General features: G+C 39.3%; 1 protein-coding gene across 1 annotated transcript in view; it reads left to right on the forward strand.

Moving 5' to 3' along the window:
* MREG (melanoregulin) overlaps positions 1 to 17,393 on the forward strand; it is a 70,046-nt gene extending 52,653 nt beyond the window's left edge. The window contains exons 3-5 of the mRNA XM_036753291.1: positions 11,108 to 11,198; positions 13,166 to 13,329; positions 16,110 to 17,393. Of these exons, the coding sequence (XP_036609186.1) occupies positions 11,108 to 11,198; positions 13,166 to 13,329; positions 16,110 to 16,244 (390 nt within the window). The 3' untranslated portion in view covers positions 16,245 to 17,393. The remainder of the gene's footprint in view (positions 1 to 11,107; positions 11,199 to 13,165; positions 13,330 to 16,109) is intronic.
* Positions 17,394 to 22,040: the final 4,647 nt, after the last annotated feature.

Below are 22,040 nucleotides of genomic sequence, written 5' to 3' on the forward strand. Positions count from 1 at the left end.
CTTATTCTAGAAGGTGCAATGTAGTTAGTATCAGAAGGTCTGGGTTTGAGTCCCATTTCTTTTGCCTGCTATCTGTGTGACCAAAGGCAAGACACTTGTCCGCTAAGCCTCAGAGTTTCCTCAGTAATCAAAAGGGGATACTATGATTTGCTAAAAAGGTGTTTGTGAAGACAGCCCTTTGTAAAGTACAAAATCTTGACAGGAAGCATGGTGTAATGGATAGAGAACTGGCCTCAGATCCAAGAAGAAGTTTTGCCTCTGACATATACTATGTCACCTCTTAGTGCTCCAGGCATTTCTCTTCTATTCATAAGGTACCTATTGACATTGGTGGAGAGCCCCTTCATCTGGCAGTTCCTGATGAACTCACAGTCCAGTCTCATCTCCTTCTCTCCCTATTCCCCTCCCCACCAAAAACCACTTTAGAATTGTTGGGTATTTTTACATTTCTTTTCCTAGGCATGACTATGGAAGGAGAAAGCACGGTGAAAGTGATTTAACAAACATCAAGTGCTATTGCTAGTGTAAATTGTTGGTAGATATTATATGGGTCCTTTCCATTCCATCTTTTCTGGGTTAAAATTCAACCACTTTCCTTCCCACCCCTTGACTCTGCCCTTCCCTTCCCCCAATAAAGGAAGTCAATAATTATCAGTTTTTGCCAGTCTTCCTTCTAGATGGTTGATATTTCCTTTAAAGATTCACCCATACACCTGCCCTATGCTTTGTCTAATATGTGATAGCAGGTTAAGGCAGGTGTCTAGTTGCTTCATGATCAATGAAACTAGGCACCTTCTTAGGAAAAGAAAGCAAATCCCACAGAAAAGTCTTTGCCATCTGCATTTTTAGGGAGATAGATTTGGAGTTCCATTTGAAACCAAACTGGAAATTTCAAGTTTGTTTCTAATGTGCAGAGCTCATTAACTTTTGGAGAGGAAGCAAATCATATGAGTGAAACTGATTGTGTAAGCCTGTTCTTTAAAAAGCTTCTCTAGGGTATGAAGGGGCCATTCATATCACACCAGGTTATATCCCCAAGGTGAGAAGACAGTGGTGAGAACCCTGCCCTGATATTTCAGGGAAAGAAGAATGATTGAATGACATGTTTTCTTAGATCAAATGAGAAGTGGGGCAGAAAGAAAAGAGAGAAAGAAAATAGGGGAGTTTCTGTGTGTGGCTTGTCAGCCCTGGCGGTTTCTAGCATTGTTGCAGAATAGAACTCTATAAGAAAGCTCTATAACACTTTCCTTCTTAGATCCAAGGTAGTATTATTGAGTGGAAGGAGATGGGTATGTGTGTCTGGGAACCAGCAGTGAGGGCTAAGACAGGATAAGGGTATTGGTGATGACAGCTTTCTTCCAAATCACAAATAAAGATTTATACTCCTCTCCGTAGCTCCTCTAACCTGGCTTCCAGGCTCTCCTTAGATCCATAGGTTATTTGAGTCAAGTGGGTGAGGAGGGGTCATTTACCAGAGGTTCTTAACTTGGGGTAAACTTTTTTTAATTGGTAACTATTTCAATATAATTGGTTTCCTTTGTAATATTATGTATTTAATTTTATAAGTGGAAATTATAGGCAGGCAGTTGCAGCTCAGTATAGGTAAAAATGTCCTAATAACTAGAACTGTGCAACAGTGGAAAAGGCCAGTATTCCTTCTGCCAAAGTAAACTTTCCGCTGCTGGGTTTTAAAAAAAAAAAAAGCAGATTAGAAGTTAGGTAATCCTGTATGAGGAATGTGATGGGAGGGGGGATGTTGGGGGAAGGGGATGCCTACATGGGTAAGAAGTTGGACCAAATGATGTTTAAGGTTCCTTCCAGTTATAATGTTCTGTATAGTTCAATCTTCTTTCTTTCCCCTAGCATTTATCTAATAGAACCATAGATTTATGCATCGAGTCATTTACATACCCTGAAATTTTGTTACCTTGGAGATTGGGTGTTCCATGATTTGCAGCCATCATGGGAAGAACATTGGTGTTAAAAAGATGAGTTAGTTTTTCTTTTCTTTTATTTTCCTGTTTTATCAAAACACAGCCCAGCCCACTCTCTTCCTTCTATTCAGTTCTGGACCAAGCTTATGTATTGATAGACCTGCTCTATGGGCTATTCATCCAGCTGCATATATCACAGTCTGGACAAAAGGCATTCTTCTCCATGGGATCATAGATTGAGAGTGAGAAGGAATTTTAGAGGTCATCATTTCCAACTCCTTCCTTCATTTTTCAGGTGAGGAAAGTGAGACCCAGGTGGTGTGCAGAGGTCACACAATAGGTGGCAGATATGGGATGAGAACTCATGTTCTCTGATTGCTAATCCAGTTCACTTTCCTTTGGAGCACATGCTCATCGTGTGTGTGTGTGTGTGTGTGTGTGTGTGTGTGTGTGTGTGTGTGTGTATTGTTATGCTAAACCCTTCTTAAGTGGTTGTAGATCTCATTAAGGAAGCTCTAAAGTTTTTCCAACCTTTTTGCCATCAGCATAATATCATCTGCAATCTACATATCTACAGGCAATCTCCCTTTTCTGTTTGAACACTGCAGTGGACTTCCTCAAGGACACTGAAAAACACCTATTTGGATGGTGTGGTTCCCTGAGGCAAAGGGATAAAAGGGAAATAAACAAAATGGACACCAAAAAAGCAGAATGTGCAAAACTTTTTTCTCCTCTTAAAAAAACTACCATTTATTTTAGGAACTGGTCCAAGAGCACTTAAGGAGATGCAAATAGGTGCTTACTAAAGGTTCTTTATTTAATGACATAAGGTGATGGAAACCATAAGGAAAAGATCAAATGATTCCAGTGTAGTCTGTCCCACAGCCTATGCAGAAACTATTATCTTCATCCAGGAACATTTGGTTAATCTGCAGGTGTACATAAATATTTATCTCCCCAAAGCAGACTTTCTTATTTTTGTATTTAGCTATGCAGTGCTTATCCGATTTTATAGGTCCACTTCAGTACCTTTAAAATATGTCTCTGAGTTTGGAAATGTAAGTTCTCAGAGGGTTGGGGCAAGTGTCTGGATTGGCCTAATGCCAGAGACATGGGCAGACTTTGATGGTGGTGATGGAAAGCACAGTAAGAAATCTAGCAACTCCAGGATGGCTTGGAGCAGTTTCTCATTTAAGACACTTGTATAAGTGCATTTTTGCTATAGTTGAGATTCTTTCATTAGGGAAATACTTTTTTGCATAAAGTACAATGTACCCTTTGTGTGTAGTGTCTGTCTGTGCCGGGGTGGACAAAGTAATATAAATTAAAAGAGCAGAAAATTGCTCTGGCTGGGGGAAGGGATGGCACCAGTCACTCAAATCTTCTTTGCCTCTTTCCTGTTTTTTTTTTTTTTTTAAATTCTGTCTCCTTCTCACATTCTCTGATGTGGGTTTGGCTAAGTAGCATCAGAGGTTGTGCCCCAGTCATTTCAAAAGCAGCATCCATGGGGTGAGATCTCTATTTGGCAGCTTCTCTTGAGTAGGATTTGGGGTGAGGGGAAATGATGCCAGGTGTGGACATCTTTTTGAGCTAGCACATCTCCAGTCTCCAGGGGAGACACTTGGCTGGGAAATTACCTGGTTTTCTTAGAGCCCTGCAAGATCAGCTTGAGAAAACTTAAGCTTTTTACCTCCTTGTAGGTGAAACCTGCAAAGAATACTAAATCTGAATCTTCCTGTGCTCTTTGAATCCATCAGCAAATCATATTGAAGTTATTCCTTTTCTCGTAAGCATCATTTCCTTCCTGCCCTGACAACCATTCTATACTAGTGTGGCATTGTGAATAGAGTACTGCATTAGGTGTCAAAGGGCTGGGTTTGGGTCCTGCCTCTGGCACTTGCTAGCTGTGTGACCCTGGACAGTCACTCAAACTTTATGAACCTCAGTTCCTAATCTATAAAATGAAGAGTTTGGACTAGGTGGCCTCCGAATTCCATTCTGACCCTAGTAACTTCACAATCCTATTAACCCTATGACCTTCATACTGGAGTCTCCTGGTATTTCTTGACATGTTAAAGGAATAAGTCTACATGTTAAGGGGAACATTTTTCTAGATCAGAGGTTCTCAACCTTGTTTGAATAATGAATACCTTTGGCAGTCTGTGAACCCCTTCTTGGAATAATGTTCTTAAATGAATAAACTAAAATACATAGGATAACAAAGGAAACTAATTATAATGAAAATTTTAAGAATATTTTTAAAAGCCCAAATTTATTTATATTATATATAAATATATGTAATATAAAAGCCCCCAGATTAAGAGCCCGTATTCTAGATGAACAAATATTTTAACTGCTTATTTTCATACAAGTTTGAATTGATATAGCACTGTTTTAACAAGTAATAAAAAAAGTCACAGGTTTGCCTTTTCTTAGAGACCAGATTTTGTTCTTCATGGTGCATGACAAAGCAGGAACTGCTTGATGCTGTTCAATAGGTCAGACCTCCCATAATACCAAACTCTCATTTGATCAATTACCTTTTAACTTGAAACAATTGTAATATGCTGTCTTCTATTCGTAGGCTCATTCATAATAGATGAAAGCCAAGGCATCAGTTTGGCAAAATCAGTGGGTACAGCCAACAGCCACGCAGAATCCAAGAAAGTCCATGTGCTTAGTGGCCACACGTGCTAAGGACACTAAATAGATTTTGGAGACATACTCATTTTATGCTCTATTTCTTTGAATCTGAAAGTAGCTCTTTTTTTTTTAGAGGGGAAGGCAGGGCAATTGGGGTTAAGTGACTTGCCCAAGGTCACACAGCTGGAGTTTTGAACTCAGGTCCTCCTGACTCCAGGGCTGGTGCTCTACTCACTGCGCCACCTAGTTGCCCCTTGAAAGTAACTCTTGAGGTGAGCTACAGCTAGCTTATAAGGGCTCTCAAGAGCTTATTGTTAAATTTTCAATGTGAACATTTACACCTAGGAAATCAGCAAGCAATACAAACCAGGGCTTGGTTGGTTGTTTTGTTGATTGTCTAGATTTTAATAAAGTGATGGAGAAAATGTTAATGATGCAGACTAAATTTAAAAGGGTATCATATGTACATTTAGTTTTTTGTAGAGGTGGTTGTTGAACATTTACTGGCACATTCCTGAGTATTTCTCTAGTTTGGACTGTGACTTTTCTGCTGATTTTTGATTCATTGACTAGTTAGGCAGAGGTGGGAATTCAGGATGGAGTTAATGCTTTCTTGTGTGTTGTTTTATCCTTCAAGAGGAAGAGCACAGAATTTGGAATTAGAGGGCTTCTGTTTGAATCCCATTTCTGAGACTAAAGGCAAGTCTCTGGATCTTACTTTCTTCATCTGTAATATGGGGGGGTGGTGGTTAGAATTGCTGACCTCAGGTCCCTTGAAGCTCAAACCCTATAATCTTACACGATCCCATGACTCTTGAATATTATCTTGTTATATTTTATTAAATGACACAAATTTATGCTCTCACATTTGGTTCCTTTAAGACATAAAACTTGAGTTTTTTCTTGTTGAGAAGACCATGCGTAAGGATTATTGTGTCATGGAAAGTGAACTGTCTTAGAGTCAGAGAACCTGTCATCCAATCCTGGCCTTATTACTTAGCCTACTTAACTTTTCACAGTCTTAGTAACTTTATCTTTAAATAAGGAGTTTGAGCCCTAGATAACCTTGAATTCCTTTCAGTTCTAGACTGGTCTTTCTTTGTCTATTTGATGTATCTTTGATCACATCACCAAACCCAGTTTTTCCTGAAGTTTGTTCAATTCTGTATTTTCCTTTTTATTTTTAGTTCTATTAGATTTGTCCAAAACTGAGAGAGGGAAATTAAAATTACCTGCCACTATTGCTAGTCAATAAATGTTTATTAAGCACCTACTATGATCCAAGCACTGTGCTAAGGGTTGGGAATTCAAATACAAATAAAAATGAAGACAGTCTTTGTCCTCAAAGAGCTTCCAATGTAACAGGGGAAGACAACACACAAAAAAAAGATGAAAAGTGGGAGGATTGGTAGGGAAAGGGAGAGAGAGGAGGACAGGGAGAAGGTACCAGGATTGGGGACATGATAAAGAAATCTAAAAACATCCAAAAGCAGGCTAGTGGTGGGAAATGAAAAGACTGTGGTGGGTCCTCTCCTTAAATGGAGGCACTGAAGCTCATATCCCTGCTTTCCAGTGAGACAGTTCAATCAGATGACCAGGGGATACTGATGAGATGTAAGTACCAAGGCTGATTTGATTTGCTGCAGGAGAATGAGATTTCCTAATGATGAGTTTCCTGGGGAAAGCAAGCAAGATGGTGAAGTCCATATCTATGTCTTTTTTACAATTCAATTACTTTTATAAATTTAGTTGCTAAAGCATTTGGAACATACAAGTTTAACATTGATATTATTTTATTGCCTATAGCTCCTTTTGGCAAAATGTTTTCCCTTGATTCTCTCTTTTTATGTTGTGAATGTTTGTTTTTGCTTTGTCTGATAGCATAATTGCAATTCCTGGGTTTTAAAATTCATTTGATCTATAGTAAATTTTGTTCTAGCCACTAATTTTTATTCTGTACATGTCTTTGTTTTTTTTAGCTGTGTTTCTTATAAGAAATGGATTGTAGGGTTTTAGGTTTTTTTTAATCATCAAATCTGTCACTTTTTTCATTATTCTCTTTTGCTTCTTTGATGAAGTTGGCCACTATAAATTCAGGTTTTTCTGTTCTGCCAATTATTTCTGCCATACAGACCATAAATTCAATCATTCAGTAAACATTTATTAAACACCTACTATATGTCAGGTGCTGTGCTTTCTGTTTTCACAATTTTTGTTTTTCTTTTTTATCATGGAATGACCTATTGTGGTTCCATGTTCTCTTGGGAATCCATGGTTTCCTGTCTCATCAGTTGTTGCTTTCATTTTTGTTTGTCTTACAATATTTATTTTATAGATTTCAGTATTTATTTAGTTGATCTAGAGGCTTTATTACTTTCTGTTGCTAATATCTTAGCAAAAACTTGAGTTTCTGCTCAACATCTTTAACTGAGTTTCATCTTCCTAAAATATTTCATAATTTCAGTTTTTCCCTCTTACTCAATTTTTGACTCTTTCCCCTTTGATGATGATTTCCCTGGGAGTTGGACTACAAAACTAAATAAATCTTTACCATGATGGGAAATTCATGTTTTGCAGGCCTCAGTCTGAGCCCCCAAGTGGCTTATAGAGAGACAGCACTGGCACTGGCTGGATGCTGGGCTCTTTTTTCTCAGGCTTAGTGGAGTGCCAACCCTGTTGGCATTCTGCCCCAGGTTTCTCAGTTCTCTGGCTGAGCTCTGATATAACACAAAGTACTGCCAACTGCGGTCCCAGACAGAACAAGCATCTACCTTTTGTTTTTCTCTAGCATGAGGTTTGGGGAATCAGATTTCATTTCTATGGCAAACCTGTGGATTGGCTTGTATATAGCTCTTCATGGTGGCTAATGGGAGAGAGACTGCTGGGTAATTACATTAGGGATTAGAGATTAGCCTTCTCAGCTGTTAGTACATTGAATTGTTACCTCATTTGCTTCTTGGTGTCCTAGAGCGGTGAAATTGCTTTATCTCTTGCATTTAATTCCTATTTTGGAGATGTTTTTTCAGAGTCAGAGAAAATGTCTAGTCCTCCATCTTGTTGGTCATGTGACTTAGAAATTGTTAAAATTTAAAACTCATAAGTTGTCATTAAATTTTAAGGATTTTAAATTTCAACATTTTTGAGTACCCTATTTGAGCCTCAGTTTCTGCATCTTTAAAGCAGAAATAATAACATCTATAATGTCTGCCTCACACAATTGTGAGGATTAAATGAGATATTATACACACATATATACACACACACACAAACACACACACATGCATATATAGCATTTGGAAAGCTTTAAGTGCTATATCAAGCTAATAATAATGATGATGATGATTATCTCATTCTAATAGGAATACATCTGGGACAGGTCACTATCTTCCTATTATTTTATATTTAATGTAATGTGTGCTATATTGCATGGGGACTAAAAATGACTTCTTTTTTTTTTAAAAAATTGATAAGTGATATATATTGGTATATAGCTTATCCTCTGTAACTCTCTGAAAGTGTTTTTGGCACAGCTCCAGTAGTAGGGGGATGATGGGGATGATGTGTGCTTTATACTGGTTATCCATGGTTTTGATTTCTCCTGCTGGGTCTGTATTTTCAAAGCTTTTCATTTTCTATGTAATTTAGAGATTATGGCCAAAGTCTATTAAACTATGCTCTTACATTTTTATGGATCAGTGTTATTTCTATTAGACCACAAACAGTTATCTATAATGATCCTCTGGTTTTAGTATGGTAGGTAGCCAGATGGCACAGTGAATAGAATTTTGGACTTGAGTTCCAATTTAACTTCAGACACTTATTTTTCTGTGTGACCCTGGACAAGTCATATGACCTCTCTCAGCCTCAGTTTTCTCACCTGTAAATTGGGGATAATAATAGCATCCACCTCACAGGATTGTGAGGATCAAATGAGATAACATTTATAGTGCTTTGTAGATTTTTAGGGTAGAGAATGTGAGGATTATACTTCACATTTTAGAAATGGGGAAATTAAGGCTAACATAGCCAGCAGATACAATTAGTATTAACCAGAATTTGAAACCGGGGAGATTGTGTGGTGTGGTGGAAACTATCACTGGATCAGTTTCAAGTACTAGCCCTGCTACTCAGTAGCAACATGATTTTGGTCAGTCAGTCAACATGCATTTATTATGCACCTACTATATGTAAGGCATGGTGCTGAGAACTGGGGATATAAATACAAGCAAAAATATAGAGCCTAACATTCTAATGGGAGAGGCAATATGCAAACAATATGTATGATGTTTGCAGTGCAAATCAAAATATCTCAGAGGGAAGACACTGAAGGGGGATATTGGAAGAGGCCTGTGGAAGTCATACAGGAGATCAGGAAAACCAAGAGGTGGCGGTGAAGAGGGAGAGCAAGCCAGAGACAGGGGACGGCTAATGGGAGATGGACTGTCCCATGTGGGAAAGAGAAGGAAGGCCAGCATCACTGTATTGCAGGGTATGTAGAGGGAAGTAAAGTATAAAAAGACCCTCAAAGGTAGGAGGTAGTGAGGTTATGCAAGGCTTTAAAAGCCAAAAAGTAGATTTTAGATTTGATCCTTGATTGTGTTGTTACTGTTCTTGGCAAAGACACTGGAGTGGTTTGCCATTTCCTTCTCCAGCTCATTTTACAGAAGAGGAAATTGAGGCAAACAGGGTTAAGTGACTTGCACAGGGTCACATAGTAGGGATCTCAGGTGAGATTTGAACTCAGGAAGAAGAGTCTTCCTGACTCCAAGCCTAGGAGTCCATCCACTATGCCACATAACTACCCTTGATCCTTGATCCTGGAGGTAAATGGGGAGCCACTGGAGTTTATTGAGTTGGGGGAGGAAGTTGCTTTACCTATGTGAATATCAGGTTCCTTATCTGGATAAAAAAAAATGAGAGCCTTGAACTAGGTAACTTGTAAGGCCTTTTCTAGTTTCAAATTTATAATCATCTGCTTAATATTAATAATATCAAATGTGATAATATTCGTAGAGTGCTTAGCACAGTACCTGGCATAGATTAGGCCCTTAATATATGCTTGTTCCATTCTCTTGCCCTTTCCCCTATGATTTCTTGGATCTGAGGACAGCACTTTTTCTAGAACATAGTACAAATTCCTCATTCCTTCTCTCCTATAAAACCCAATGCCAAAGCTGGGGCCACAAAGGCTATTCAGCACCTGCAGTCATGACAAAGCATTCAGGGAACCCTCTCTTTATTTGTAACCCCACAATGTGAGCCTATCTGTGAGAATTAGCTAGCCACCAAAGTCTGAGCAAGGTTATCCTTGAAATAGTAAACTAGCCCGGAGAACAAAGGTCTTCATTGAAGAGAGAGGAGTTTTTCATGCAGTTGGAGGAGCCAAGGTATCATGAGACTTGCCCCTTAAATAGAGCATTTAGAAGCGTGTCCTTTTAGGCAGTGCCGCTGGAATGGGGTTTTATGGTGAATGCACAGGGCCAACATCCTTGTTCTGTTAAGCTCCAGGAAACAGAAGGGTGGGGAGGCATGCAAATGATCATTTATAACATGACCCCCTTATGTGCCCTTGAAAAAACAGTTTTCCAGTAACTGTCCTTCTCAAAAGTACTTAGCCCTCAAGTTCCCTTTGAAGAAAGTGGAAAGATTCAGATTTCAAAATTATGACCCACAAGGAGGCTTCCTATGAGAAGAGCTGAACAGGAAGTCTGCAGAATTGGGCAATTTTGGATAATTGCTGAGTGCTTGAGAGGTACCCTTTGTCAAGAAAGGCAGGGTTAGCTCAGAAGATGGGACCCTGGGTTTTGTTCTGTCAATGAGGTACCTACCACTAAAATTCTACCCTGTTGCCTCTACATGGAACTGAGGGGGTGACCCCGGATTCTTGAATGCTGCACCAGGACAGCACAAGCTCTGTTAGATCCCTACAAAGCTGGGAGAGCTTTGATTGTAGGACAGATTTCATGGGATCATAGGTTTAACATTCTTTCTCCTTATTAGCTTTAAGTTGGCACCAAGTCTCCTAGACATTGAGCCTACTTTTCCACGAGCTGGTTGGGTCATTCTAGGGCACTCTGATAGGGGAGTCCCTGGTGCTGACTCCTTCAGTTCCATTTCAGTAGTGAAAGTCTCAGGCTCCACAATGCAAGGCTTCATTTGCTTTTGTAGAAATTCCTCAGGCAGGAAGTAATCTGAGGGGGGTGGACTGGGTAGACTTTAACGTCTCTTCTAGTTCGAAATCTGTAAGTCTTCCATTTCTTCCGCAGTGGGAAGACAGGGCAGCCTGTGGAGAAATGCAGCTGTTTGATGCTTCCTCTTCAATGCCAGCCAAAGCTATGCCATAGCATGGTCTGGGTAGTCGTATGTTTGAACCTATGGCAGTTGCTTTTTTATAGACTAAGGAAGAGATAGATGGCTTACAAGTTCTTTGGCCCCATTTACTTAAAAAGCCTGGAAGCTGAGAACAAGACAAAAGGCCATTGTGGGAGGTACAAATAAAGGTGACTTTTTATTTTATGATTATCCTACAGGAATGGCAAAAACTCAACTATGATATCTACACCTTACGGAGAACTCGAAGGGAAGTGAGAGACAGATGGAAACGCATTTTGGAAGATTTAGGTATGGATTCTGATGGGGCTACCAGGCTCATTATAAGGAGCTGTGGTTATTTAGTAAGGTTTGGGTTTTTTTTTTGTTTGTTTTTTACCGTGCACACATTCTTTTAAAGATGTTCTGATGTAGAAAAACATTTTCCTCCAAAATTATCTATCTTCCTTGGATATTTTGTTTTGTTTTTAGGTTTGGCTAACGGTGCCCCAGCAATTTCCTGATTACTCTGTGTGAATTATTTGCTCACTTCTCTCTCTCTTAAAGCCACGAAGAGAGAAGCCCCTTACTGTTCCCATTATCTCGTAATTTACTGTGTCTCAATGATGTATGCACACTCCTTGGTTTTTAGTTATTGTGGTTTTATTCCACTAGAGTTGTGTGATTCTAATCATACATAGTGGGTAGAATGCTGGACATACAGTCAAGAAGGCCTGAGTTAAAGTCCTACCTCAGACATTTATTAGCTGCGTGATCTTGGGCAAGGAACCTCTGAGCCTATTTCTTCAACTGTGAGATGGGGATGATAATAGGACTTACTGCACAGGGTTTTGGTGAGAAACAAATGAGATAGCATATAAGGCACTTTGTAAACCTTGCTATGTACAAATGCTAGCTTTATTATTCTTATCACCTTGATTGTGTAGCTATCAAATAGAATACAATTTTTCGCACTTTAAAAAATAATTTATTTGTTAGTAATAATGATGATGATAGTGTTTATATAGTGCTTTTAGGTTTGCAAAGAACCTTATCTTATTTTATATTTTTATTATATTATATTTTTATATGGTATTACTTATTTTAATCTCATAAAAACCCTGGGAGGTAAGTGCTATTTATTATTCATGTCAGTTGTTGATAGCACATTGGGCTTAGAGAGAGTCAGGAGTTCAAATCCAGCCTCAGACACTTATTGGCTTTGTGACCCTGGGCAAACCACATAACCTCTGTTTGTCTCCATTTCCTTATCTGTAAAATTAGGAGGTTGGATCTGATGGCCTCCAAAGTTCCTTCTAACTCTTGATCTGTGAACTTATGAACCTCAAAGTGGGCAAGTCTTTCTTCTTGGAAGCAGAAATATACCAGACCAGGGGTGGAAATATACCAGACCAGGGGTGGGGAACTTCTTTTGTGGGTGCCCAAACCCCTAGACCAGGGGTGGGGAACTTCTTTATGGGTACCCAAAGTCACATTGGGTTGGAGAAATATACTAGACCAGGGGTGGGAAACTTGTGACCTCACGTGGCCTTGAGGCCGCAAGTTCCTGACCCCTATGCAGCTACACCATGAGTTACAACCTTTTAATAACATAGAGTCAAATGATTCTACTCTATTCTTTGGACCTTGGGGTTGGTTCTGCCTGACTTACCAATTAGAGACACATATTAGAACTCCTGTTAAAAAATGTGAACACTCTTTTGGAGAACCATACAACTCACACTTTAGCAGAAATTGTTTTAATTAGGTCATTAGGGGAATGATAACAATTCACACTCACATAGCTCTCTAGCTGGTGAAGCGGCCACTACTCTGTTATCTCAATTTTACAAAAGAAGAAATAGAGAATCAGAGTTAGTCATACACAGCTAATAAGTAGTGGAGCTGAGGTTTGAACTCAGGTTTCCTACCTCCAAGCCTAGCATTCCTTTCTACTGCACTGTGTGGGAGCTTGGATCAGGAGGAAGCTAGAAGGAAGAATGAAGTTCACAGTTTGGGACATTTTAAGGAGGAGAGCAGGCTGAGATGGTGGATCTTCCCATCTGTAGTTTTGGGTACCCAGAAAGAAGCATGGGGGTGGGTGGGTAGGGGAGTGAATGCCTAGGATTATGGAAGAGAGGCGCAAGGAGATTGGAGAGGGATGCTGAAGATTTCACCCACTTAGCCCACATATCCCAGTGAAAATGGTCATTTCCCTGCCGGCAAATCATTTCCTAGACAAACCACTGCTTTTATAATTATGAATTTTTCTGTTCTAGGTTTTCAGAAGGAAGCGGACTCCTTGTTATCAGTGACTAAACTCAGTACCATCAGTGACTCTCAGAACACGAGGAAAGCACGGGAGATATTGTTAAAACTTGCTGAAGAGACAAATATTTTTCCAACAAATTGGGAACTCTCGGAGAGGTACCTCTTTGTGGTGGTAAGTGGATGACTTTTCGCTTTCTTTGCCCTAATATTACCTTAAACTCTCCTGTCTTTGCTGCGTAGCATGTGGAAGAATGGATTTTGATATTTCCTAGACCCTCGAGTTCAAGGTGGCATGTGAGAGTAGAATCCCAGGGCACATGCTCTTTGGGATCTGATAGTCAATGGATGGAGGGAAGGTGGCCAGCATAATAATGGCTCACACATAGGCTAATTAGGTTTAAATTTTTGTCTTCAGAACGAGTCTTGGAGGCATGTTGACCTTCATGCCTCCCTTATTTCTGGCCTTGGCTGCTTGTACTTGCTTATATCCCTTAATATTTATGTTAGGGCAAGGCTTATTGAGAGATTCCAACCCTTTCCACCAACTCCCCCACCCCAACTTAGACTTTGGGACACATCTAGCTTTGGTATCCCTTTGTTGGCTGTGAACTGATGAAATAGTTCATTGTAGGTAGATTTCGTCCCCTGGGTTTCCCTGTTGCTCCTTATACAAACACTCTGAGATATTTCTGATAAGATTTGAACTGAGTGAATAAGAGGGTATCTAATGGGACAGGGAGATCAGTTCTGGGTCACAGGTGATGGGATTTTAGAGGAATTGGGAAGGGGCCATAGAGGTCATAGCATCATAGATTTAGAGCTTGGAAGGACCTTCTTCATCATTCCTTCGCTGACTAAAACATGCCTTCCTGTTAATTGTTTCCTCTTTATCCCGTATATAGCTTGTTTGTACATATCTGTTTGCTTGTTGTCTCTCCCATTAGACTGTGACCCCTTTGAGGACTTGTACATTAATTTGTATCTCCAGATACCCAGATCTTCTGAGTCTTTCTAGTATACTTTCCACCATATCATAGAATCATGGAATTTTCAAGCAGGAAATGGCTTTAATGATGATCTAACCTCACTCACCCCTCCTCATTTTATAGTTGAGGAAGCTGTAGCCCAGAGAGGTCAAGGTTACACAAGTAGTAATTAGCAGGGCTAGGATTTAGGTCGTAAGGTCATGGGATCATAGGTTTGGAGCAGGGACCCAAGAGATCCTGTTTTGATAAGTAGTGAGTCATGCCACCCCCCCTTCCCCCCCGCCCCCGGAGATATTGTTAATGAGCTACATGTTGGGGATGTGTTTATAAACTAGCTCAGTCCAACCTCATTTACAGATGATTTCCAGATTAGGAAACTGAAACCTGGAGATGTTAAGTGGATCTCCAAGATTAGATAGGTTTTAAGTGGTAAAACTAGGATTTGAACCCAGGTTTTCTGACTCCAAATTCGGCACTCCTTCCATTGCTTCATAATCAGTATCTTTACAATAGTCAAGAAGGGAGAAATCTTATTGGTGAAGGATAATGGTAATGATAGCTAACACTTATGCAGGCTTGAAAGTCACAGAGAATTTTCTCATAGAGTATTCATCTCCCTTGATGTTTGCAGGAACCCTATGAGTTAGTCAGGGCATTCAGGAAATCAGGCAGTATGGTCTCGGAGCAGTGGGTTTGGAATCACTAAATCGCAGAAGCTCACAGTTGGGAGGCCCTTTAGAGGACAAACCTGTAAGGCTGGAGATCTGGATTTGAATCTCAGCTCTGAAATTTTCCAAGGCTGTTATTTGGCAAATCACTTTACCTCCCTGGGCCTCAGTTTTCTCATCTATTCAATGAGAAGGAGGGTAATAATATTTGTACTGCGAGGAAAATGTGTTTGTGAACCATAAAGTACTGTATCTGGGTGAGCAGTGATTATTATGATTATTATTATGATGAGCATCCTCATTTTAATAATTAAATTTAAATCATTTTAATAAGTGCTTGTTAATTGATTAATTGATTGAAGATTGATACAGCAACGGGACTGAAAAAAGAAAAGACTGACAAGTAGCCTTGTTTATGTAGGAAAGCTTCCTCCTTTGTTGAAAGAGGAGCTTGGGTAAATGATCTCCTAGCTCATATCTAGCTCAGATATTCTGTCAACTATGAGCATATCTATGGGATATATTTGTGTGTGTGTGTGTGTGTGTGTGCGCGCACGCGCATGCCTGCCTGAAAGAGCACACTGTCTAATGGGGGAGACAACATGTGAACAACTATGTATGAATAAGCTATAGATGGGATAAATTAGAGATAATAAAGGGAAAGTAATTAATAAAATTTAAACAAAGTGTTAAATAAACATATGCTGATTAAAGGTGAATGTTGATTTAATATTTTAGTTTTTCCCAATTAGATGTAAAAACAATTTTTAACATTCATTTTTTTAAAAAAATGTTGAGTTCTGAATTATCTCCTTCCCTCTCTGCTTTACTCCTCTCCATGAGTAGGCAAGCATTTTGATATAGGTTATACATGTGCAGTCATGCAAAATATATTTCCATATTAGTCATGTTGTGAAAGAAAACAAAACAAAAAAAAAACCCCAAGAAAAATAAAGTAAGAAGAAAAGTATGCTTTGATGTGCATTCAGACTCCATCAGTTCTTTCTATGGAGGTGGACAGCAGTTTCATCATGAGTCCTTTGGAATTGTCTTGGATCATTGTAATGCTGAGGTTAGCTAAATCATTCACAGTTGGTTATTGTACAATATTGCTGTTTCTATGTACGATGTTCTCCTGGTTCTGCTCATTTCACTTTGCATCAGTTCATGTAAGTTAAAGGTAAATGCTGACCCATGATGTCACTATCTAGGAATTTCAGTTGTGACTTTAAGGGCCTCTTGCCACTACCTGGAGAGAGAACAGCCCTGCCTCACACCTTTGCATTTTGCTTTGACAGGATCGTCTCATTGCTCTTGATGCCGCAGAAGAGTTTTTTAAAATGGCAAGCCTCATTTACCCCAAAAAGCCTGGACTGACCTACTTGGCTGATGGCCAGAAGGAACTTCCCCAGGTTCCATTTCCAAGCCCCTAAAGAGACGGACCTGGAACAGAACTTGAATTTTCCCCTGGGGACTCAGGGCAACCAGCCAAAGTACCATGGATTTTCTTTGGAGAATTACAAGTAGGAGGGAGACAAGGGGAGAGAATAAGAAAAAACATCTGCGTTATGATTAGGAAACACACATCCATGTGCAGAAGGATGTGAAACCTTGCCCAGCTCCAAGGAAGGACTAAACTAGCCCTAGTGTGGGTCTTGTTCTAGGAGATGATTACAGTTAAGATTATAGTCCTTAGGAGGACTCATCATGTGTGTTTAAGCCATCAGGGAAACCCCATGGTCTCAGCTCTTCCTTTGGAGAACTTTAAACTGCTGGTTCTCACAAAAGGAAAATAATTCAAAAGATTCAAAACAAATTTATTGAGTGCCTCCTCTGTGCAAAGCACAGTCTTAGGTGCCAGTGGAGACAAAGATGAATAAGACATGGCTCCTGCCCTCAGGTAGCATATAGTCTAGTGGGGGATGGGGCAGTAGAGAGGTGGCAGGACAGAGAAGGCTAAGACCAGGTAAATGGATCTTAGTTGATAAGAAGCTGCTGGTTTTCCTATGTCAGGATGAACTACTTTAAATAGTATACAATAAAATGTGCTGAACCCAACACAATCTAAACTGAATGTGGCATTATCTTTCTTTGGTCATTCGGAAAACACATCAGCTCCTCATGGTGCCTCAGGAGCATCACAAGTAAACATTACCTTTTATGCAAAAAGGATGTTGGGCCAGTTGCTAGAGATGTGTAGAAATCCTGGTTTCGAAGTAGGTGGGGGAGTCCAAAAGTGGTGCAGGCTGCTTTGATAAGTAGTGAGTTGTCCATCACTGGAGGTATTAAAATAGAGACTGGTGAGCTACATGTTAGGGAGTATGTAAAGGGGATTACTTTTTGGATAGGAGCTAGAATATATGACCTCTGAGGTTCCTTCTAACTCTGGTCTATCCTTCCAATTACTAGATTTAGTTTAGGTTAGGTTTACTGTTAGTGAGATGAAAAATCTGGGCCTTACCCACATGTGGGTACAGAGATAGCAATTTCTTGAATTCTAATGATATCAAGTGACCTCATTCTTCTTCTTATATATAGGAGTCAGAAGGATATATAATAAAAAGCTGCTTTTTTTAAAACCAGATTTATTCATTTTGTTTCATTTCCAGTACAATACAAGCCCCATGAAGGCAGATACTTATGTTTTTGTCTTTGTGTGTTTATCATCTAGCAGAAACCGTATCATAGGTGCTTAATAAATCTTATTGAATTGTTGGCATCTATCAGCTGCTGGGGTGTTTTTTGTGGGTTTTTTTCCTGTGTTACCCATACGCTTATATTTCTTCCTCAACCACCATAGCTAGTAGACAGTGGTTGTCCTCTAAGAAAGAGACATAGTGTTTTTGTTTACTTGCATGGGCTGACCCGGGAGCTACACCCAAGGCCTGCAGCCTAGTTGCCATGGCTGTGTCTGAGACCTTGTTCTGCCTTCAGTTCTGAAGGGATACTCAAATGAAATAGCACAGCTGGGCAAATCCCTTTCAGCCAACACTTGAAATGTCCCTTGGATAACTGAGAAATGAGCCTTGAAATCTGGTTGCCAGGTTTGCCTAGATAAGTGAGCTCCTCATGCTGACTCACTTTGAAATGTTAGCATTTTATTTTAAAGGTTTTAAAGGACTAGTATTTATTGGTTGATTACTGTGAAAAATCATGGCACTCGTAATTTTTTATTTTAAATTCAACCCCACATAGTTGACCCCAGTCTAAAAGGTGCTGACTGTTTAGTTTCTCCAAGAGATTGTGTCTTGAATATTTTTTACCCTAGCTTTCTCTTTTATCAATTCAGTGCATTTTATAACAGACATTAAGAGACTCTATTGCTGTATGACCCACTGAAATGATAGACCAGCTAAATATAGTTCCTAGTTCATAAGCAGCAAAATAAAAGGCTTGCTTCTTTATACATGGTATTTTTGAAGAGCTCAACTTATATTTCTAAAGGCTGCTTTCCCGTCATGTCTCTGTGTTGTTCCAACATAGGCTCAATTTGGAGGAAAAAAAAAACTTTGAAAAACAAATTGTTTTTATCTCAGTTCTTTGATTTTTCTCTTTTCTGCTTTCTGCCTTCTTGTTTTCCTGAATAGATGAGATTGGTTGCATTTATGGAAAACATAAGGCTTAAGTAACTGTTCCTTTACTTATGGTAATGAAATGCAGCTCTGATTTATCAGAACACACTGAATTATACAGTTGTGTTTTTTTCCTCCAAGATGCTAATGGGTTTTTATACACATTTCTCATTCTCATAATATTTCTGTGGAATATACAAGAGCAGGGAATATATGAGTAGATGTTATCTACATCACTTTCCTTTCCCTTTCCATTGTATTTTGTAATTTTTAGTTTGTAGATGGGTAATCTGAGATATGGAGAGAGCCATAACTTGCCATTATTTTTGCACCTGGAGCAAGCAGTACAAAATGTGCCCAAGGGCGATGGTGCAAAATACATCGAATCAACTTCTTAAGACAAATGAATTTGTAAAGTAGAGGCAAGGGAGTGGGTCAGGGAGTCCAGGACACTGCAAGGCTGCTATGGCATGGAGGGGTATGTTTGTGGAGTTTATTTAGGAAGGGGAGTGGAGCTGCTCAAGAGAAGCTCTCCTGGGGTGTGGGAAAGCAGAGAGGAAATGTACCATGTGAAAACTTCATGTATTGACCAATTACTCTTGCTACCTAGGGGCTAAGTTCACTTATTTCTACCTGCTGATAGACATCAAGGGTAAGTGCCTTCTAAATTTCAGTGCCCTAGGCCACCACGTCAGTCACTCCACCATAGTTACGGCTCTACAGATAGAGTGGTTTCATGAGGGAAGCTTCACATTGTTAATCAAAGGCAGGACTGGAATTCAGTAGGGGCTCATTGGCAATACTGATGCAGCTGCTCTGTAAGCCAGATGTGCTCACATATCTTAGTCAGGTCCCTGCCCAGGAAAGGAGAGAATATTATGACCTTGTGTTTCTTTGGCTTCATCCATAGCCTATTGATTCACTGATACCAAGACCTGTCCTGCTGGATTTTTGGAAGTACTAGAATGAAGCCAGAGTCAGAATTATGGAACATTCTAATTCATACAAGGGAAAAAACTGAAAGGATTCACATGATGACAAAAGCTGCCGGGCCAGACGTGTGTAGGGGTATTGTGAGGCTCAGATGAAATAGTAGCTAGAAAGTACTTTTTAAACCCAAAATCACTATGTAAATGTCAGTTGTTGTCACTTGTTTGTCATCATCATTAGCATTATCATTATTAGACTCTAGTGCTCAGGCCTCTAGGCAACTTTTTGAGACTATAAGTTGCCAAGAAGATTTTGACCTGCACTGGTGGAGGAAGTTTCCTTACTTGGGAGTTCCCTATAACAAAACTATATGTCCAATACCCAGCCCTAGTCTTAAATTTCATTTTAACAAATATGAACCAAACCTGTTGGGATCTTGGTGGATCCTGACTGCTACCCAATGTGTGGATTATCTTTCCCAGATCTCTGTCATCTGAAAATTTAGTGAACACCCATTCAAAGCGTTGATCCCAATATTAAGAGTACAGGTCCCAGATCCCTAGGAGCACTTCTGAGAGAATTTCTAAGTTGACAGTAAATCACTAATGAATGCTCTTTGGGTCTGACGAGTCAACCAGTTGTTCCTCTCTTTCCTTCTGCATATTATTTTCTGTTGGAGCCTTCCTTCATATTGCATCCTTCATTTGCAAGCCATAGAGTGGCCGGTGACATTTGAAGGTTACCCAACCTCTAGGGATCCTGGTATTTTCATCTCAACCAAAACATGAGTCCATCAACAATACGTGAATGCCCTGACTTTCTACTGCTCCTCCAACATTGACTGTTCCCTCATTTCTCATCTTTGCCATTTGCATGCAATGAAATCAATTCGTATGCAGTGAGTTGTTTCAGTTTGCACTTCTTTCACTATTAGTCATTTGGAACAGGAAGTTTCACAGAATTGAAAAGCCTCAGAGTTGGAAGGGGCCATAGAATGCAACTAATTCTTGAACAACATCCAGGTGGTCATCCTAATTACCTCTGGAAATCTCCAGTGAGAGGTAACTCTTGGGAGTAGGTTCTCCATTTGGGGAATTCCCCACAGTCTGGATGCCCAACCACCAAGCCCACCCATTCATTGCTGCAATACAATATATATGATGTATCATTCTTATTATACAAAATACAAGACAGTCTTTTGGAATCCTTTATAAAGAGAAATATTATTTAATAAATTTATGAATATCCAGTGTTCCAAGACATATTATAATTGGATATATATTTCCAGGTACCTATTGTTCAAATGCCTAGCATGTTCCATAGTTTATAGAATACTGATTGAGCTGAACAAATCTGGTGTAAAGGACCTTAGAGATCATAGACTTGGAGGTGGAAGGGACCTAATAGGTCATTTAGTCCAACCCTCTCCCTTTATAAGTGAGGAAAGTGAGGTTGAGATAGGTCATCTCTTTGTAAAGGAAAACTATGGTCTTACACACTGACAAAAGTAACTTAAAATTACTGTATCTGAAAGGTATTTGTTATAAAAGGCCTTTAACCATTTCTTTGAATTAAAATAAAGATTTTTATTAATTTTAACATCACTGTTGATTTTGTCTTTGTAATTCTCTTTCCAGTCATTCTGCAATGTATACTAAATATGTGTTTATAGACTGTTCAGATTTTAAACAAGTAAAATGTGGGTAAAGTGTGACCTATATTAGGACCAATATAGAATTTAATGAGACTCAATTGGGAGAACTTTCACAAAAATGTTTCTTTGGTGATTCAATGTGTCATGGAAGAGAGAAGATTCAGGATCCTTAAAAGCTGGGTCTGAGGTGTGTAAACTAACAGGTTCTACAGAATTGAACAGTCTTTCAGAATGGCTTAGGAATAGACTTTGTCATCCAGGGATGAACTGAGCTAAGCATGGAAAGGCTTAGAAGGTTAACTGGTAGGTGAGAAATCTTTTTTAAAGATTGTTGAGACCCATGAAATGGACAAAAATACAAAACAACTCTCAGTCCTTGATGACCCTCTTCCAGTTCTCCTATGACGGTGATTAAATGGTGGGAAAGGAGCAGGAGGTTCTAGGAATCATACAATTCTTACCCTTTCTATGAACTCAAATTTAATTGTTGGGAATCTTGTATGTTTTTGTTGTTGTTCCATGACTCCTGACTTAACACATCACTAGAGAGACTGGATCACTTCCATAATGACATTCTTTCTGTAAATGAAACCAGAAGACAAAGACATTTCAGCTCAATGGAAGCATGACTGATGGGTTTTCCATGGAAAAATAAAGTTTATAGAATTGGTTTCATTGTATATGTGAAAGGCAGCCTGATGCAGGAGAAAAAACACTGGCTTAGATATAAAAGGACCTGGATTCAAATCCTGTCTCTGTCACTTATTACTCATGTGATCTTGGGCAAGTTGCCAATATCTAGAAAATGAAGAATTATGTGAAGAATTTGATAAAATCCTCCCAAGTGAAATCAACCTATACCTTGATACATGGTGATTTCAATACAAAGAGGGTCATAGGCAAGGAGAGTAAAAAATTATATTGGAAAATATACATTAGAAAAATGAAAGAAATTAAAGAATTGTAGACTAGCCAATGGCCATACAACATGGATACTGTCTTCATAAAGAGAGTTGGAGAGAAGCCAACTCAACAAAGATTCAGAAAACTTGTCTCCAGATTCAGATACTTAC

Source organism: Trichosurus vulpecula, chromosome 4 (assembly GCF_011100635.1).
Source record: "Trichosurus vulpecula isolate mTriVul1 chromosome 4, mTriVul1.pri, whole genome shotgun sequence".
NCBI classification, from domain to species: domain Eukaryota; kingdom Metazoa; phylum Chordata; class Mammalia; order Diprotodontia; family Phalangeridae; genus Trichosurus; species Trichosurus vulpecula.